Source organism: Rattus norvegicus, chromosome 5, assembly GCF_021556685.1.
Source record: "Rattus norvegicus strain SHRSP/BbbUtx chromosome 5, alternate assembly SHRSP_T2T, whole genome shotgun sequence".
Classification (NCBI taxonomy): Eukaryota; Metazoa; Chordata; class Mammalia; order Rodentia; family Muridae; genus Rattus; species Rattus norvegicus.
In genome coordinates this window covers 168,706,987-168,723,414 of record NC_141538.1, presented here as the reverse complement: position 1 = coordinate 168,723,414, position 16,428 = coordinate 168,706,987, and the positions used below count along the sequence as shown (strand labels likewise).

Here is a 16,428-nt window from a genome sequence, read left to right as displayed (position 1 = left end):
GCCCAGCACTGGCCGGAAGCCTCTCTTATCGCCACGCAGGAGGTGGAAGGAGCGAGTAACCTTGTGTCCTGTCCTCTACTCCCAGGAAGCTGGGGGCAGAGCCCGGTTGGGAGAGTTGACCTCCATCTCTGGTTCTGTCTGGCCCAGAGATAAACGACTTAGGTTGTAGACCCCAGCACATGAGGCTCCCAAGGTCTACTCAGCTGATGGTACCTTGAACTTAGACCACTGACTTCATACTGCTGTCATTATGCAGAAGCCTCGAGCTACAGGGATGCCCTAGAGTCCATATCCCTAAGGCCAGTGGAGAGAGAGGGCCTTTTTCAAGAACTAAGATACTAGATCTCCATCACTGTGGTCTTACTTAGGCCGCCTCTGGTTGCCCATGCCTGAGCTCCGGGGAACAGACTGAGTAAGCTTACACACACCTGCAACACACAGTGGGGACCTCCAGCGTCTCAGTTCCTTCTTGCCAGTGCTTTCTGTCCCATGATCCTCTCTGCCTCTGCCTGAGGGATGGGAAGCCAACCCCCTGCATCCCTTTCTCCTATCAGGAGTCTTCCTACTGAGATCCCCTTACCTCAGAGTCTCTATGCCTTGTGTCTCTGTGGTATATCTCCCTGTAGGGAGAGGAGGAGAGACCTTACTTCCTGGTCGGTCACCTCTCACAGATGCTCCACACTTTTTTTCTTTTTTTTTTTTTAAAGATTTATTCATTTATTATATATAAGTACACTGTAGCTGTCTTCAGACACACCAGAAGAGGGCATCGGATCTCATTACAGATGGTTGTGAGCCACCATGTGGTTGCTGGGAATTGAACTCATGACCTCTGGAAGAGCAGTCGGGTGCTCTTAACCGCTGAGCCATCTCTCCAGCCCCCACACTTTTTTTCTAATCCCAACCATCCCTGATGTCTGAGTGCTCGATACTGAGAGACAGGTTGTGGGGTCCTGGAATAACGCCAATCTCAAATGCAGCAGACCAAGTCCAGAGATCTGGGCGTGGGACGGGGAGGGGACTGGGAGCTTCTCTCCCTGCCTGTGAAGCCCCTTCCCCAAAGAGAGACACAGTAGGTATATATGAAGAACAGGTCCAAACCCAGAAGGTGTCTGTAGGGGTTTTACCTAGCCTCTCAAGGAGCCTGCGTCTGGTACACACCTACGCCATTGGCTGGCTGCCCCAGGCCCTGCTGACCAGTGCCCAGCAATCTCTTCTTCCTCCACAGCACAAGAACACAGCTTGTTTCTGAAGCCATGTGCATGGGAATCTACTGGAGGGCAGCTTCTTGTGTGGGGGTTGGGTTATTGGAGGTGGAAGCCTCTGTCCCTTGCAAGAGACACCTGGGAATGAGGAAGAGGAGGAACAAGGGTTGGAAGCAGGGAGATCCTAATGCCAGCCTGGTGGGCTAGCCTACACTAGTCATCCTTCCTGGCCTTGCTCTGCCCCACAATGTTCCCTGGGTGACAGGCCTATGCCCAGACTGTCCCCAGACTCCTGCTATGATCCTGCTGTGTTGGAAGCCTCTTGTGTCCTTGCAACTGTCCATCACGCCCTGAAGACCTCCAAGAGACCTACATGAGGCTGCTGCCTACGACCTGAGGGTCAAAGCCAGCCAGGAGTTGCCTAAGGACAGAGGCAGGATCTGAATTCCTAAGATCTAGTTCACCCCAAAAGCCAGCTGAACTAGACTTAGCCCAAGCACACGGACTTGCCGCCCTCCTGAGAGAGGCTGGCAGTAGGCTGAGCATTGGCAAGAGCGGGTTTGGGCTCTAGGGTTCTAAGTAGCTCTCGTCCACAGGAAAAAGATAACTCTGGTGCCACGGTCCTGCACCTGGCTGCCCGCTTTGGCCACCCGGACGTGGTGAACTGGCTGCTGTACCAGGGCGGTGCGAACTCTGCCATCACCACAGACACGGGCGCCCTGCCTATCCACTATGCTGCCGCCAAAGGAGATCTCCCCTCCATGAAGCTTCTTGTCGGGCACTACCCTGAGTAAGGACTTTCTTTCCAGTTATTGCTTTGTTTCGGTGCTGGGGATTAAATCTGGGACCTTGCACATGCAAGAAGTCCACCTCGGAGCTCCACTTCCGGGCCAGGATGTTTTTTAATGGGATCTCATGCAGCTCAGGCTGGCCCCAAACTTGCTTATAACTAAAGGGCCTTGAATTCCTGATCTATATTTTTTCCTCCCCCCCCCCAAAAAAAGTATCTGTTTCTTTATTATGTATACATTATACAGCTTTCTGCCTGCATGTATGCCTACAGGCCAGAAGAGGGCATCTGATCTCAATACAGATGGTTGTGAGCCACCAAGTGGTTGCTGGGAATTGAACTCAGGACCTCTGGAAGAACAGTCAGTGCTCTTAACCACTGAGTCGTCTCTCCAGCCCCTTCCGTATTCTTTCTTTTATTTGGTTTTTGGTTTGTTTATGGTGAGACATGTCCCTGGTTGGCCTGGAACTTACTCTGCAGACCAGGGTGGCCTCAAACTCACAGAGATCTGCCTGCCTCTGCCTCTGCCTCTGCCTCTGCCTCTGCCTCTGCCTCTGCCTCTGCCCCTGCCCCTGCCTCTGCCTCTGCCCCTGCCCCTGCCCCTGCCCCTGCCCCTGCCCCTGCCCCTGCCCCTGCCCCTGCCCCTGCCCCTGCCTCTGCCCCTGCCCCTGCCCCTGCCCCTGCCCCTGCCTCTGCCCCTGCCTCTGCCTCTGCCCCTGCCCCTGCCCCTGCCCCTGCCCCTGCCCCTGCCCCTGCCCCTGCCCCTGCCTCTGCCCCTGCCCCTGCCTCTGACCCTGCCTCTGCCTCCTGAATGACTACCATGCCCAGACTAAGAATACTTGCTCTTTCTGCCCACCTCTTCCCCAGGGGCTGACATTACAGGCTTGTGATACCACACGTGACGTTAGGACTTTTCCCCTCAGGGGGGGGGTCTCTGGGTACAGAGGCTAAAGCTCTGAGGAGTACCTAGAGGCTACTGCAGTAGTCTCTATCAGTGCCTGTGTCAGCGGCCATCGGGGGTTCAGAGGCCCAGACCTAAGACAGATCCAGCCAAAGTGAACCAACTCCCTTCCAACCAGCCCATCAGGGCCACGGCCTCTGCTTCCCACTCTGCGAGCAGGTGCTCCTCATGACCGCTCCCTTGCTGATTATACTTGCGTTTGGTATACTGGGCACGCAGGCCAGGTCACTCGCTTGGCTGCAGCAGGTGGCCATCCCCAGCTCTGAGACTACTGTATGTAGGGAAATGAGTCATCAGCGCCTTCTAGACCCGACTTAGGCAGGGAGAAGGTAAGGAGAGAGCAGCCCTCCTATCCCCAGAGCCCTGAGCAGGCCACCTCTGGAGAATCTTCCAGTTTTGTGGCCTCTCAACCCAGTCCTGCTACTGGTGGGGAGGCTTCTTTTTTTTTTAATTTTTTTTTTGGGGGTTCTTTTTTTTGGAGCTGGGGACCGAACCCAGGGCCTTGCGCTTCCTAGGCAAGCGCTCTACCACTGAGCTAAATCCCCAACCCCCACCCATCCATTTCTGACGTTGCCTCAGGCCGACTGTCTACTAGGGAGCATGCTGGAGGCCAGCGTGTCCATACAGGACAGACAGATGCTGGTGTGGACATAGGCCTTGAAGGGCAGGCACCCGTGGTCTCCTTAGCTCTGGACAGGAAGGATGAGTCTGTTTGGCTTCCGGCAAGGGTTCCCCTGACTGACATTGGGTGGGTGGACCAACAGGAGCTCTGCTGGGGTGGCTTTTCCCCATAGCCATTTGGTGGCCACTGAGGTGAAGATATTCAGAAGGCAGGGCTGAAGGACATGTGAGAGCCAGTGGCCCCAGAGACCTTTGAGTGTGTGCTCTGACCATCGGCGGCCCTAGAAAGCCTTGGCCCAGACTCCTGTTAGACCCTTCAGATTGGAGCCAGGCCATACCTGTGGCATGTCCTGGGCCCCAAGGCTATGGTTCTGACGTGCCCGTCACACTCCCTCACTTTTAAGCACAGGACACTGAGTTCCTAAGAGGACAGGTCACATACTATAATCACTCTCCTTCAAACACAGTGTAGCTAGAGGTCTGGGCTGGTGGCAATGTTCTGGGCACCAAGCCTGCTCATCAGGTTCTAATGAGAACTACTAGCCCCTTGGCTCCACTTTAGTGAGAAGCCCACTAATGACAAACCTAGAATCCTCCATCATGGGCTGAGATTCCCACGTGTAGAAAGACTCCAGCAGCATTGCCGTGACACTTGTGAGTTAAAGCCCTTGGATACCCCGACCCCTCCCAGGCCATGCCAGGTGCTGAGTAAGATTGGGCCCTGGTGCTGACTCTGCCAAATGACCTCTCTGAGGAACCGCCAGACCGTCCAGAAGTCCCCATGAATCTCAGGGAATTAGACAGAGGACCTGGGCTCCGATCCCTGCCGTGGTGTGTGACCAGGTTGATAAGAAGGGAGGGACCTTTGTATGGATGCCAGGCTGAGCTCAGGCAAGAGGGAACATTAGGAACTGGGGTCAGGGGCTGGTGTGCCCATGTAACCTCTGACCGTGGCTGTGGGACTGTCCAGGACTACAGAGTCCAATAAGAGGACCCCACAGCCTACCCTGAAGCTATGGCTCCCTGCTCTCTTCAGGCTCCCAGGCCTGCTGTGAAGGATTGTAAATTATTCACAAGGGCTCAGCTCTCTCTGGTGCCTCAGTGAGGGAGGAAGGGTGCCATCCCTACCTGTGGGAAACTTGATCCTACCCAGGGAGACTCTGGGTAACCATGGGTTTGTGCTGACAGGTCACAGGGGATCTGCGTGGCTGGGCAGCTTTGGGAAGGGCCTGGTGAGCACAGGTCTATACCTTGGGGCACTGCACAGAGCTCGCAGGGACACACTGTACTCTTTTCTCTAGTCCACCCCAGTTCACTGGACTGAATCTTTCCAGAAACAGAAGTTGCTGTAGAACCCCTCCTCCAGCTCAAGAGGGTTTTCCTCTGAGTACTGTACCTGCAGAAAGGAGACCCCTAATCTGGGAGTCCTGGAGGTTGTGCCTGGGAGTGAGGGAGACAGGTGGACTGACAGTCCTGGCCAGGGACACAAGTAACTCACTGTACATATAATGTCTGCAGCCCCACCCGGGGCAACTAAAAAGGCTCAAAGGGCTGGCAGACATCTTTGCTTGCTTGCTTGCTTGCTTGCTTGCTTGCTTTCCTTCTTTCTTTCCTTCTTTCTTTCTTTCTTTCTTTCTTTCTTTCTTTCTTTCTCTCTTCCTTTCTTTCTTGTATGTGAGTACACTGTAGCTGTCTTCAGACACACCAGAAGAGGGCATCAGATCCCCATTACAGATGGTTGTGAGCCACCATGTTGTTGGGAATTGAACTCAGGACCTCAGTGCTCTTAACCACTGAGCCATCTCTCCAGCCCAACAGCGTTCTTGAATCCAAGCGCCCCACCCCCACCCCATCCCCTCCCTTTGCCATGTCTGCTTTGGGCGGTGGGATGGGGGAATCTGGGCTTCACCCTGACTTTGAGCTTTAAGACTGGAGAGAGGGAAAGTATCTGAGGTCTTTCTCTCAGGCTCCTGGGCCCTTATCATCTTTGGACACTGTCCTACATGTCTGTGTGTTTTCTTTCTATCCAACTCCATGACTAATGAAGCTACAGGCTTATCTTCCTCACCGAGTGGGCCCAGTGCCTGCCACGCCACAGTTGGGCCTTTGTTTGCTGATTGATGAGTCTGGAATCCTGGGTCTATGCCTGGTGACAAGTTACTGCCTGTGCCTTTAGATGGAACTTCTCGTCTTCATCTCCCTGTGCCCACTCGGCAAGTGGACCCACTCTACCTGAGAGGCGGAGGCCATGGTGGGCACAGAGCTCCTGGCCTGGCTGCTTCTTCATACATATACACTCACCAAATAGGTGTAAACTCTTTGCCCAGCCCACCAGCACTGGGGATCTACAGTTCTCCCAGCTTGTTCAGAACTCTTCCATTCACAAGTATATCGGTTTGCAGGTCTGTCCTAAGCATGTATGTTCACGGAACGAACTAAACAAACGAACAAGAGAAGAATACAAGGGAGATACGTGCCACGCAGTAAAACTGGACTGTTTGGTAGGAGGCCATGGGGTGTCCTTTAAGTTGAGGAGACAGGAAAGGCCTCTCCTGAAGATACCCCAGTAAGGGGATCAGCAGCGCAGAGCTCTGCTAAGAGGGCGTGGCCATGGGGTTGGGGATTTAGCTCAGTGGTAGAGCACTTGCCTAGCAAGGGCAAGGCCCTGGGTTCGGTCCCCAGCTCCGAAAAAAAAGAAAAGAAAAAAAAAAAAAAAGAGGGCGTGGCCATGGCAGAGCTCGCAGTGAGGGCGTGGCCATGGCAGGAAATCCCGCCCCAGCTGTTGGGGCGTGGCCGCGGCTGGCGGCATCAGAGTTGAGAATCTCGTGGAGGTTGGGAGAGTTGAAAGTGCTGGAAATGTCACAGGTGCATACATTGTTTCCGTTGCTGTGACAAACTACTAACAAAAGCAACTAGCAGAAGGATTTGACCTGTAGTTTAAGAGGAGATATAGTCCATTACTGAGGAGGGAGGGGGGAGGCAAGCAAGTCAGTAGGAACCTGAGGTGACATGTCCACAGTCAGGAAACAGAGAGTTGAATGTGGTGCTCAGCTGGTTCCCCACTTTCTTCCAATTTCCAACAACTCAGGACCCCAGATCATAGGGTCACTTCCCATCTCAGCTAAACCTCTCTGTAACCGTCCTCACATCTCGCCCAGAGGTGTCTCCCGGGTGATTCTAAGTCTAGTTAACCTGACAATGAAGTTGAGCCAGGCTTGCTGGTGGACCAGGACACCAGTGAACTGGTCTAGTACCTTCCTTAAAACAAGTCTGTGGGGGCTGGAGAGATGGCTCAGAGGTTAAGAGCACCGACTGCTCTTCCAGAGGTCTTGAGTTCAATTCCCAGCAACCACATGGTGGCTCACAACCATCTGTAATGGGATCCGATGCCCTTTTTCTAGTGTGTCTGAAAACGGATATAGTGTACTCATATTCATAAAATAAATAAATCTTTGGGGCTGGGGATTTAGCTCAGTGGTAGAGCGCTTACCTAGGAAGCGCAAGGCCCTGGGTTCGGTCCCCAGCTCCGAAAAAAAAAAAAAAAAAAAAAAAACAAGTCTGTGGTTTTTTTTCCCCCTCTCTGGGCCAAGCTCTTAGCATAAATTGGAGTTGTGATTGACAAACATTTGTATGTAAAGACTCTTCCTGACCTCCTCAGGGCAGATGTTCCTGGCAGCAGAAGAGTAAGAAATTTTACCCTTTGACCAAAGCCTGACTGATCACTCCTTGTTTTTTTTGTGGTAGCCCTAGCTGTACGCTGGCATAAATTAGAACAGATTTCTCAGAAGCCTTCAGAAATAGACTAACACTCCCTCTTCTGACAGAATAGCTTCTTTGTTCAAATCACATCTTATTGCCCAGGAGGAAAACCACAAACCACTTATGCTCTAAGGTCATTGCTCAGAGCAGCAGGGAATTTTGGAGTAGCATTTTCAAACTCCAGAGTTTAGGGTCCAGAAGGAGAGGGAGTAGTGGAGCTGGAGAGATGGCTCAGTGGTTAAGAGCACTGGCTGCTTTTGCAGAGGACCTGAGTTCGGTTCCCAGCCTCCACATGATGGCTCACAACCACCCGTAGTTCAAATTCCAGTGTATCTGGTGCCCTCTTCTGCCCTTGTGGGTACCTGCATGTATGTGGTGTGCATACAAACATTTGGGCTCTCACACATACACAGAAAATAAAAATAATAAATCTTTAAATAGGGAGTCTTAGCATGGTTCAGTGGTTGAATGTTAAAGCCCTGTATTGCATCCCCAGAACCATATAAACAGAGTGGTAGTCTAGGCCTACAGGATTAAAAGTTCAAGGGCTATCCTTGGCTATGTTCAACCTGGAGTGTGTGAAACCATCTCTCGAGAGCTTGTCCTTTCCCAACATGGCTGACCTGGAGGTGGGATGGGAACATTTAGAGTTTCAGAAGCTGTTCTGTGCACAAATGAACCTGTGGGTGGCCAAGGAGCAGGTGCTGGGAAGGGTGCTCACCCTCCTGTGAGTAGTGCTCAGCCAGTCAGGAGAGGTTTTAACTAGACAATGGCTATGTGAGACCCAGCACCCCCTCCCCCAGAAGACACTTCACAAGCTGCTTTAAGGTTGACCCACAGAAGCTTATGAGATGTTGGAGAGCGGCACTCTCTTACCCGAAGAGGAAACTGAGCCTGGAGAGGGCAAAGGGTCCTGTCCTGGGGTCTTACGGTGACTGGGGAATAGTGATGAGTGGAGTCTAGGGGCTAGGAGAGCCAGGCACGAACACACACACACACACACACACACACACACACACACAGAACAAGTAGACTAACCTGCTGCCTGCCCCACTGGCCCTGGCTCATCCTGTCAGACAAAGAAGGAGCATCATCCCAACCATGGGTCTGAGAATTCAGAAAGGGACACTGTGTCCCAGCTTGAGGGAGGTGGCACTTGAACCTGGTTCTCCTTGGCCCTTGTCTGCTCCCCGGCCCATGCATACCTGAGTTCATTAGTAAAGGGGTTCCTGAGAGGAGGGTAGAGGCCTATGTGCAGAGGGAGACAGACAGACCAACAGACAGACAGGTAAGAAAGGTGTGGACACAGCATAGCTGCAGCTGCGCTCTCTCTCTCTCTCTCTCTCTCTCTCTCTCTCTCTCTCTCTCTCTCTAACTGGGCCTCACATCATAGTTTTGTCTACTTTGTATCAAATGATCTTAGCGCTCCTGGCCTTTGTGTCCTCATTTGAGAAAGGGGAACAAGGGGTTGGGGATTTAGCTCAGTGGTAGAGCGCTTGCCTAGCAAGCGCAAAGCCCTGGGTTCAGTCCCCAGCTCCGGGGGAAAAAAAAAAAAAGAAAAGAAAAAAGAAAAAGAGAAAGGGGAACAGTGTTAAAATCCACCCTCAAGACCATAAGAAGGATTGGATGGGGGAAGGGTGTGAAACTTGGTAATTGCTAGGCTTGGTAATGAAGTAACTCTTGCATTAAAAGTAGCGGTTATCAGTCAATAATCATTTTTGAAAATTAAGAGAGGGTCTGTCTATGTAGCTTTTGCTGGCCCTGAACTTGCTATGTAGACCATACTGAGCTCTTTCTTTATGCCTATCCATAGCTTTGTGATTTTTCTTCAGTGAATCTGAGGGAGCCTGCATTTCTCTCACCTCTATACCAAGCAAGATGAGAACTGCTGCACCCTTTCTCAGGGCCATCAGCAGAGGTGCCCCACGCCCTGAGCCTCCCACTCCTCAATAGAAGCCTTGAGGGCAGGTGATGATGGGTGCCAAGCCTCTGCTGGGAGTGGCAGCCAGCAGCTGTCGGGAGGAAGTGGGTTCCAATGCCTAGTTCCTTTTAGGTAGCTGGATACTCCTAAATGGTGGCTACCTGCCAACTAGAAGGTGCTGGAAGGGCAAGGCTCATAGAGAGTCCAGCTTTCTTTGTTGTTTAAACTGCTTCTCCTACCTTGAAAACCCAGCAAGCCCTAAGGGTCACCCCCTTTGTCCTCCAATCCCCAGAACCCCAGAACTCACTGTACCTTGGTTACGGGGGTGGGGGTGAATAATTCAGGCTGCTGAGTGTCGGTCATGAAAAATTCAGCAGGCTGTTCCTGACACACCAGTGTGTGGGGGTGAAGATGCTGCTGGGATTGTAAGCTGGAGCCATGAGCCAGCGGGGTTCTGGAAAACAGGTGTGCAGCTGATGGCTGGGTCTCCTGCCTGCCCTGTGTCATCCAGGCAGGGCCTGGATGGTTTTGATCTTTATTTTCCATTTCATTTTAGTTTAAGTTCTTAGATATGGAGTTTTCCTATGTGGTCCAATTCTCGGTGATTGTCCTGTCATAGCCTCCCAAGTGCTGGGATGATAGAAGTGTACCAGGATGCTTGGTGTGCACGTGTGTGAGCGCAGGCGCGTGTGAGCGTGCACGCGCGTGTGAGTGTGCACGAGTGTGTTGCTGAGTCTGGAAACCCAGAACATTTCATATGTAGGAAGGCATTGTAATGCCGACTACATCCCCAGACTTCACTTTGCTCTTGACATGGGTGACGTGCTGGGGATAACATGCCGTGGTACCTATTTGCCCCCAGACATCTAAAGAGCCAGATTCAATGTGATATTACCAAGCGACAGCCTTGTGTCAGGGTCAGGGAAGGATGACCACACCAAGGAGTCAGGAGAGACAAGAAATGGGAACCAAGGGGTGGGGGGAGGGGCGCGGTATACAACCTAGGAGAGAGGCTTTGGGGTCAGGGATGTAGGTTGAGAAGCGGGGCTGCTGGGAGGATGGTGGGTAAGGAGAAGAAGGCATGCTTGCCACGGCAGGAGCAAGGACCTAAATCATGTTGCAGTGACAAAGGGGATGGTGCATTAGCCAGGTAGCGGAGGAGGGACATGCACGCCATTGGATGGATGAGGGAGGGGCTTGATGAGTCTGACGCTCTGGATTCTTAGCTACGGAGAGAGAGGCTGGAGAGCCCTGTGATGTCAGGGCTAATCACAGAGTATCAGGATGGACACCCTACCCCCCACCCACCCCACCCCACCCCCCATCCCCCAGCTTGAGTATACAGACCTGAATGGGCAGGTGATGGGTCTGGAGTAGCTTATGGCTCCACCTAGTGTCCATTCTTGGTAACTGCACCTTGGAAAGTCCAAACCGGTACCAGCCTAGTAGCTAAGGCGGATTCAGTACTCTTGGATTGCATCTCACCTGTGGGGCTGGGTTCCTGGTACCCAAGTGGGGTACCAGGGCTGAGCTGGGAAAGCAAGGATAAGGACTAGTAATTATCCAAAGCTAGACCATAATGAGGACCACGGAGCCCAGGTCCCACCTGCTCTCCCCACTTCACTATCTGTGTGCCTACGGTGGGGCACATTCCACAGGCGTGCATCCCACAGATACCTGTGTGTTCCTATCCCATTTACTATTCTCTGAAGTGGGAATAACAACAGGACTTATCCGAACTGGAGAGGTGGCTCAGTGTTTAAGATCACTGGCTGCTCTATTGAAGTACCCAAGTTTGATTCCCGGCATCCAGATAAAGGTTCACAACAATCTGTAACTCCAGTTTCAGAAAGCGCCCTCTTTTTTTTTTTTTTAAGATTTATTTATTTATTATACATAACTACACTGTAGATGTCTTCAGGCGCACCAGAAGAGGGCGTCAGATCCCATTACAGATGGTTGTGAGCCACCATGTGGTCACTGGGAATTGAACTCAGGACCTCTGGAAGAGCAGTCAATGCTCTTAACCTCTGAGCCATCTCTCCAGCCCAAGCACCCTCTTTTGACCTCTTTGGTGCACACACGTACACACAGGCGAAGCATTCATACACATAAGGTAGAATAAATAAATCTTTTAAAACATTAAGAAGGGCTGGAGAGGCTGGGGATTTAGCTCAGTGGTAGAGCGCTTACCTAGGAAGCGCAAGGCCCTGGGTTCGGTCCCCAGCTCCGAAAAAAAAGAACCAAAAAAAAAAAAAAAAAAAAAAGGGCTGGAGAGATGGTTCAGTGGTTAAGAGCACTGGCTGCTCTTCCAGAGGTCCTGAGTTCAATTCCCAGCAACCACATGGTGGCTCACAACCATCTGTAGTGGGAATCTGGCACCACCTTCTGGTGTGTCTGATAACAGCTACAGTGTACTCACATACATGAAATAAATCTTTTTTAAAAAGTTATTAAAAATTAAAAAGAGGCATGGTGGAACATGCCTTTAATCCCAGCACTCAGAAGGCAAAGGTGGGTGAGTCTCTGGGTCTGAGGTCAGCCTCATCCACAAACAGAGAAGGTTCCAGGACAGCCAAGGCTACAAAGAGAAACCCTGCTTTAAAAAACAAAACAAATATACAAAACAAAAAACAAAAACAAAAACTAAGAATTAATTAATTAATTAATTAAAATGAATGATATACCTGTTAGCACCATACTCTGAGATAAATGCCCAATATATAGTAAATCTGAGGCTGCTCAGGGTGTTGGAGAGATAGCTCAGTAGCTAAGAGCGCTTGCTACTGTTGCAGAGGACCCAAGTTTGAGTTTCAAAACCACCTGGGATTCCCACCCTACGGCCATTTTATACCTCTGGCTTCCCAGGGCACCTGTATTCCTATACACAAACCCACACACAGATACATGCACATCATTAAAGCATCATCCAGTGTGAAACCCAGGGTGCAGTACTGGGCAAACACTAGAATACCACTTGATGTCCATCTGACATTCAGATTTAATTGGGGATGCTGTATTTTAGTTGGAAACCTCCAGCCCTGCCTTCTAGGAAATCAGTTTCCTCGGGGAGGCGCAGGCCAGTAACAGTTATAGCCAACCGAACATACCAGGCTACCAAAGGAAATGGCCCAAGGTGGGAGGGGCCTCCAGAGGGTGTGAGAGAGAAAGGACAAGGTTTCAGGGAGGAGGGGTGTGTTCTGAGTCTTTTTTTTTTAAATAAACAGTTTATTTGGTTTGATTTGTATTTTGTGGAAATATTGGTATAACATTATTATTATTATTATTATTAATGCTATTACTATTTTTTTTTTGAGCTGGGGACCGAACCCAGGGCCTTGCGCTTGCTAGGCAAGCGCTCTACCACTGAGCTAAATCCCCAACCCCGTTCTGAGTCTTTAGAAGGAATGAGTGGGCCATTCCAAATGGGGAGACACCTGAGGAAGGCGGAGTTCAGACAGCAAGTGTTGGGGCACACAGTGATAGCTACTGTGGCTGAGAAGGTAGAAGAAACCAGGTAATCATGTCCTTATAGAGACCAACTAAAAGGTGGGTCTAAGGCTTGTGAGACAGTGCCAAGGGTAAAGGTGTTTGCTGTGTTTGCAGCTAAGGGTGATGCCCGAAGTTCCGTCACCAGGAACAACATGGTTGAAGGAGAGAACCAATTGACTTCCCAAAGCTGTCCTCTGACTGCCTTGTGCCATGACACCACACACACACACACACACACACACATACACACACACACACACACACACACACAAATAAATAACTTACAGTAAAAGAGTCTATTTTCAGTAAGAGGAAAAAAATAAAATCAATAAAAAGGTAAGTAAATATAACTATAATGTAAAATAAATTTTAGTTGGGCATGTTGATGCCTGCTTTTTTTTTTTTTCTTTTCTTTCCTTTTTTTTCGGAGCTGGGGATTGAACCTAGGGCCTTGCACTTGCTAGGCAAGTGCTCTACCGCTGAGCTAAATCCCCAACCCCTTTGATGCCTGCTTTTAATACCAACACTTAAGAGTCAGAGGCAAGGGGTTGGGGATTTAGCTCAGTGGTAGAGCGCTTGCCTAGCAAGCACAAGGCCCTGAGTTCGGTCCCCAGCTCCGGAAAAAAAAAAAAAAAAAAAAAGAGTCAGAGGCAAGCAGATCTTTGTGAGTTCGAGGCCAACCTGGTCTTCATTGTGAAGACCAGCAAGGGCTACATAAAAAGACCTCGTCTGAAAAATACAGTAAAATAAAATAAAATAAAAATAAGGAGGGGTGGAGGAGAGTGGAGAGGCACTCTTAGAAACAGCAGTGTACGGTTGTGCCAAAGAACTCAAGGACAACCTGTGACAAATCCTCTTGTCACCTGCCCTCTTTCAGCACTCCACAGAGACAGTCTAGGGTGGAAGGAGGCTTTTGACGAGAGTGCAGTGGGCATCTAGAGCCCACGCTGGGTGTTGCCTATTCGCAGGGGAGTGAATGCCCAAACCAACAACGGTGCCACGCCCCTGTACCTGGCGTGCCAGGAGGGCCACCTGGAAGTGACGAAGTACCTTGTGCAGGAGTGCAGTGCAGATCCGCACCTGCGCGCCCAAGACGGCATGACCCCCCTGCATGCCGCGGCGCAGATGGGCCACAACCCAGTCCTGGTGTGGCTGGTGAGCTGTGGACCACCGGGTGGGATAGTGCCGGGAATGGGCGGGGCCTGATGGGGCCGAGGCGGGGCCAGGAGGAGCCCAGAGCAAGCCCCGCCCTTTTCCCCGCCCCACTACAGGTGAGCTTTGCGGACGTGAGCTTTTCGGAGCAGGACCACGACGGCGCCACAGCCATGCACTTTGCAGCCAGCCGCGGCCACACCAAAGTGCTCAGCTGGCTCCTGCTGCACGGCGCAGAGATCTCCCAGGACCTGTGGGGCGGGACCCCGCTGCATGATGCTGCTGAGAACGGGGAACTGGAGGTCTGGGCGGCCCGAGCGGGGCGGGGCTGGAAAGTGGGCGAGGGGCGTGGGCGGGGCGGGGCCTGGGACTGGGTTTGCAGTCGCCCTCTGGCGGCCGCGCGCTGTCCTTGCAGCTTCTCTGGAGTGCCCGAGGGAGGCCGAGGGACCCAGCTCTGCATGCTCCGCCCCCCTACAGTGCTGCCAGATCCTCGCGGTGAATGGTGCGGGGCTGGACGTCCGCGACCACGATGGGTATACGGCTGCGGACCTGGCTGATTTCAATGGCCACACCCACTGCTCCCGCTACCTACGTACGGTGCAAACCCTGGTATGACCCAGAAAGGGCTGGTGTGGAGTTATCCCATCTCACCATTTAACCCCAAGAATAAGAGTCATGCCATGTTCGGTCCCCAGCTCCGAAAAAAAAAAAAAGAAAAAAAGAAAGAGTCATGCCCTTTTACCAAGAAGAAAGCTGAAGTGCAGGGATGTGAAGCCACTTGCCTGAGGCACCATTTGAGATTCAAAATTGCCGTGGGGCTTGAGGACAGCCAGAGGCCAAACACAGCCTGCCAAGTTGACCTTTCACCCACCCACATGTATTATCTGACTTAAATCTTGGGCTGGGGATTTAGCTCAGTGGTAGAGCGCTTACCTAGGAAGCGCAAGGCCCTGGGTTCGGTCCCCAGCTCCGAAAAAAAGAACCAAAAAAAAAAAAAAATCTTACAGAACCACTCTTGTAGGGTGTGGTCGTGGTTCCATTTCACAGATGGGTAAACTTAAAGTGACTCTCCACACTCCCAGTAAATGATAGAATCCAGTGACTATGAGCTATTCTCTCTCTCTCTCTCTCTCTCTCTCTCTCTCTCTCTCTCTCTCTCTGCTTCAGTGCTGAGGGTTGAACCTAGGGCCTTGGGAGTGCTAGGCAAGTGATGCACCATTAAGCTACACTTCCAGGTCTCTCTCCATCTGCCTTTTAAACTGACTTTGAGATAAGTAAGACGCTGCTAATTTGCCCAGGCTGGCTTCAAACTTGTGCCTCTCCTCTGCAGCCTTCTAAATAGCTAGGATTACAGCTACGTACCGTAGCCCCTGACAGGAGCCACCTGTCTTGACTAGTACACATCTGCTCACTTTGTAGTTAACTCATAACCAGAAAAGGATATATGCTTGTAAATTGTTTTTATTATGTACTTTACAAAGCCACAAGATGACCCAGTAAGACTCAGGCTCAGGTGTAGGTCTCCCCAAGTCCAGGGCCCTGTCCTAGATAATTCAATGCCCACTTTGGGGCAGCAGAGGAAGAGGGAAAGGATGGGTCTCACAGCCCCCATCAGATGCTATCTCCAGCGTCTAGCCCAGCCATGAGAAAAGATGGAGGAGAGAAGGCCAATGGGCTTGCTCTGTTTGCTAGCATGAGGGGGTGATCCTGGTTGGGGATCGGAACAGTACAGTAGGGCCTAGGGGTCAAGCAGGCTGAAAGGCTAGGAAATGAACTTCCAGAGAGGGCCTCCCAGAGTAAAGGAGCGTACAGCCCCATCATGGGGAGTACAGGGGGGCGGATGCTGAGAGGTCTCTATCTGGACCAGTAGTACTGAGTATCTTTTTTTTTTTTTTTTTTTGGTTCCTTTTTTTTCTGGGGACCGAACCCAGGGCCTTGCGCTTCCTAGGCAAGCGCTCTACCACTGAGCTAAATCCCCAACCCCAGTACTGAGTATCTTTGTTCTCAGGCTGCAAGTGTGTAGCCCCAGTGCCGCTCCCCCCACCCCCGCGACCCTCTAACACCTCCTGAGAGCCTACTGGGCTCCAGCTTCTGATGCTGACTCAGCCATAAGCCACTGTTGAATTCTGACGCTGGTAGGCTCTCTGGCCTGTGCGCCACAGGTGTGACCTAGTCCATCTTTGCCGTTTGATTGGCACTTCACAATTAAGGCATGTGCTAGGTGCCACACCAATTTTCACCAGTTTTCAACACCTTTGCAAATACCGCTATTCCCACTAACGGACGGGCACTTACAACTCAGGTGCAGAAAATACCAATACATAATGCTCATAATCCCATGGCACAGTAGAGGACGGGAAACTAAAGATTTTGTTCCAGGCTGCAAAGCCTGTGTATGCCCCGCGTCCCAGCCTCTGTAGCCTACGGATGTTAAGGCTGGGTCTCAATGCTGCCACCTAGTGCCCGTCAAGAAAAAAGCACCTGCAGGTTGTCTCTCCCTGCCATGCCAAGCCATCTTCTGGGGTCC

General features: G+C 51.5%; 1 protein-coding gene across 13 annotated transcripts in view; it reads left to right on the top strand.

Moving 5' to 3' along the window:
* The window catches only part of Espn (espin), a 34,365-nt gene that overhangs the window by 1,719 nt on the left and 16,218 nt on the right, over positions 1-16,428 (top strand). For all 13 annotated transcript variants that reach the window (XM_087550881.1, XM_087550882.1, XM_087550878.1 and 10 more), the window contains exons 2-5: positions 1,802-1,995; positions 13,718-13,904; positions 14,021-14,203; positions 14,379-14,510. In XM_087550881.1, coding sequence (XP_087407007.1) covers positions 1,802-1,995; positions 13,718-13,904; positions 14,021-14,203; positions 14,379-14,510 — 696 coding nt within the window. The remainder of the gene's footprint in view (positions 1-1,801; positions 1,996-13,717; positions 13,905-14,020; positions 14,204-14,378; positions 14,511-16,428) is intronic.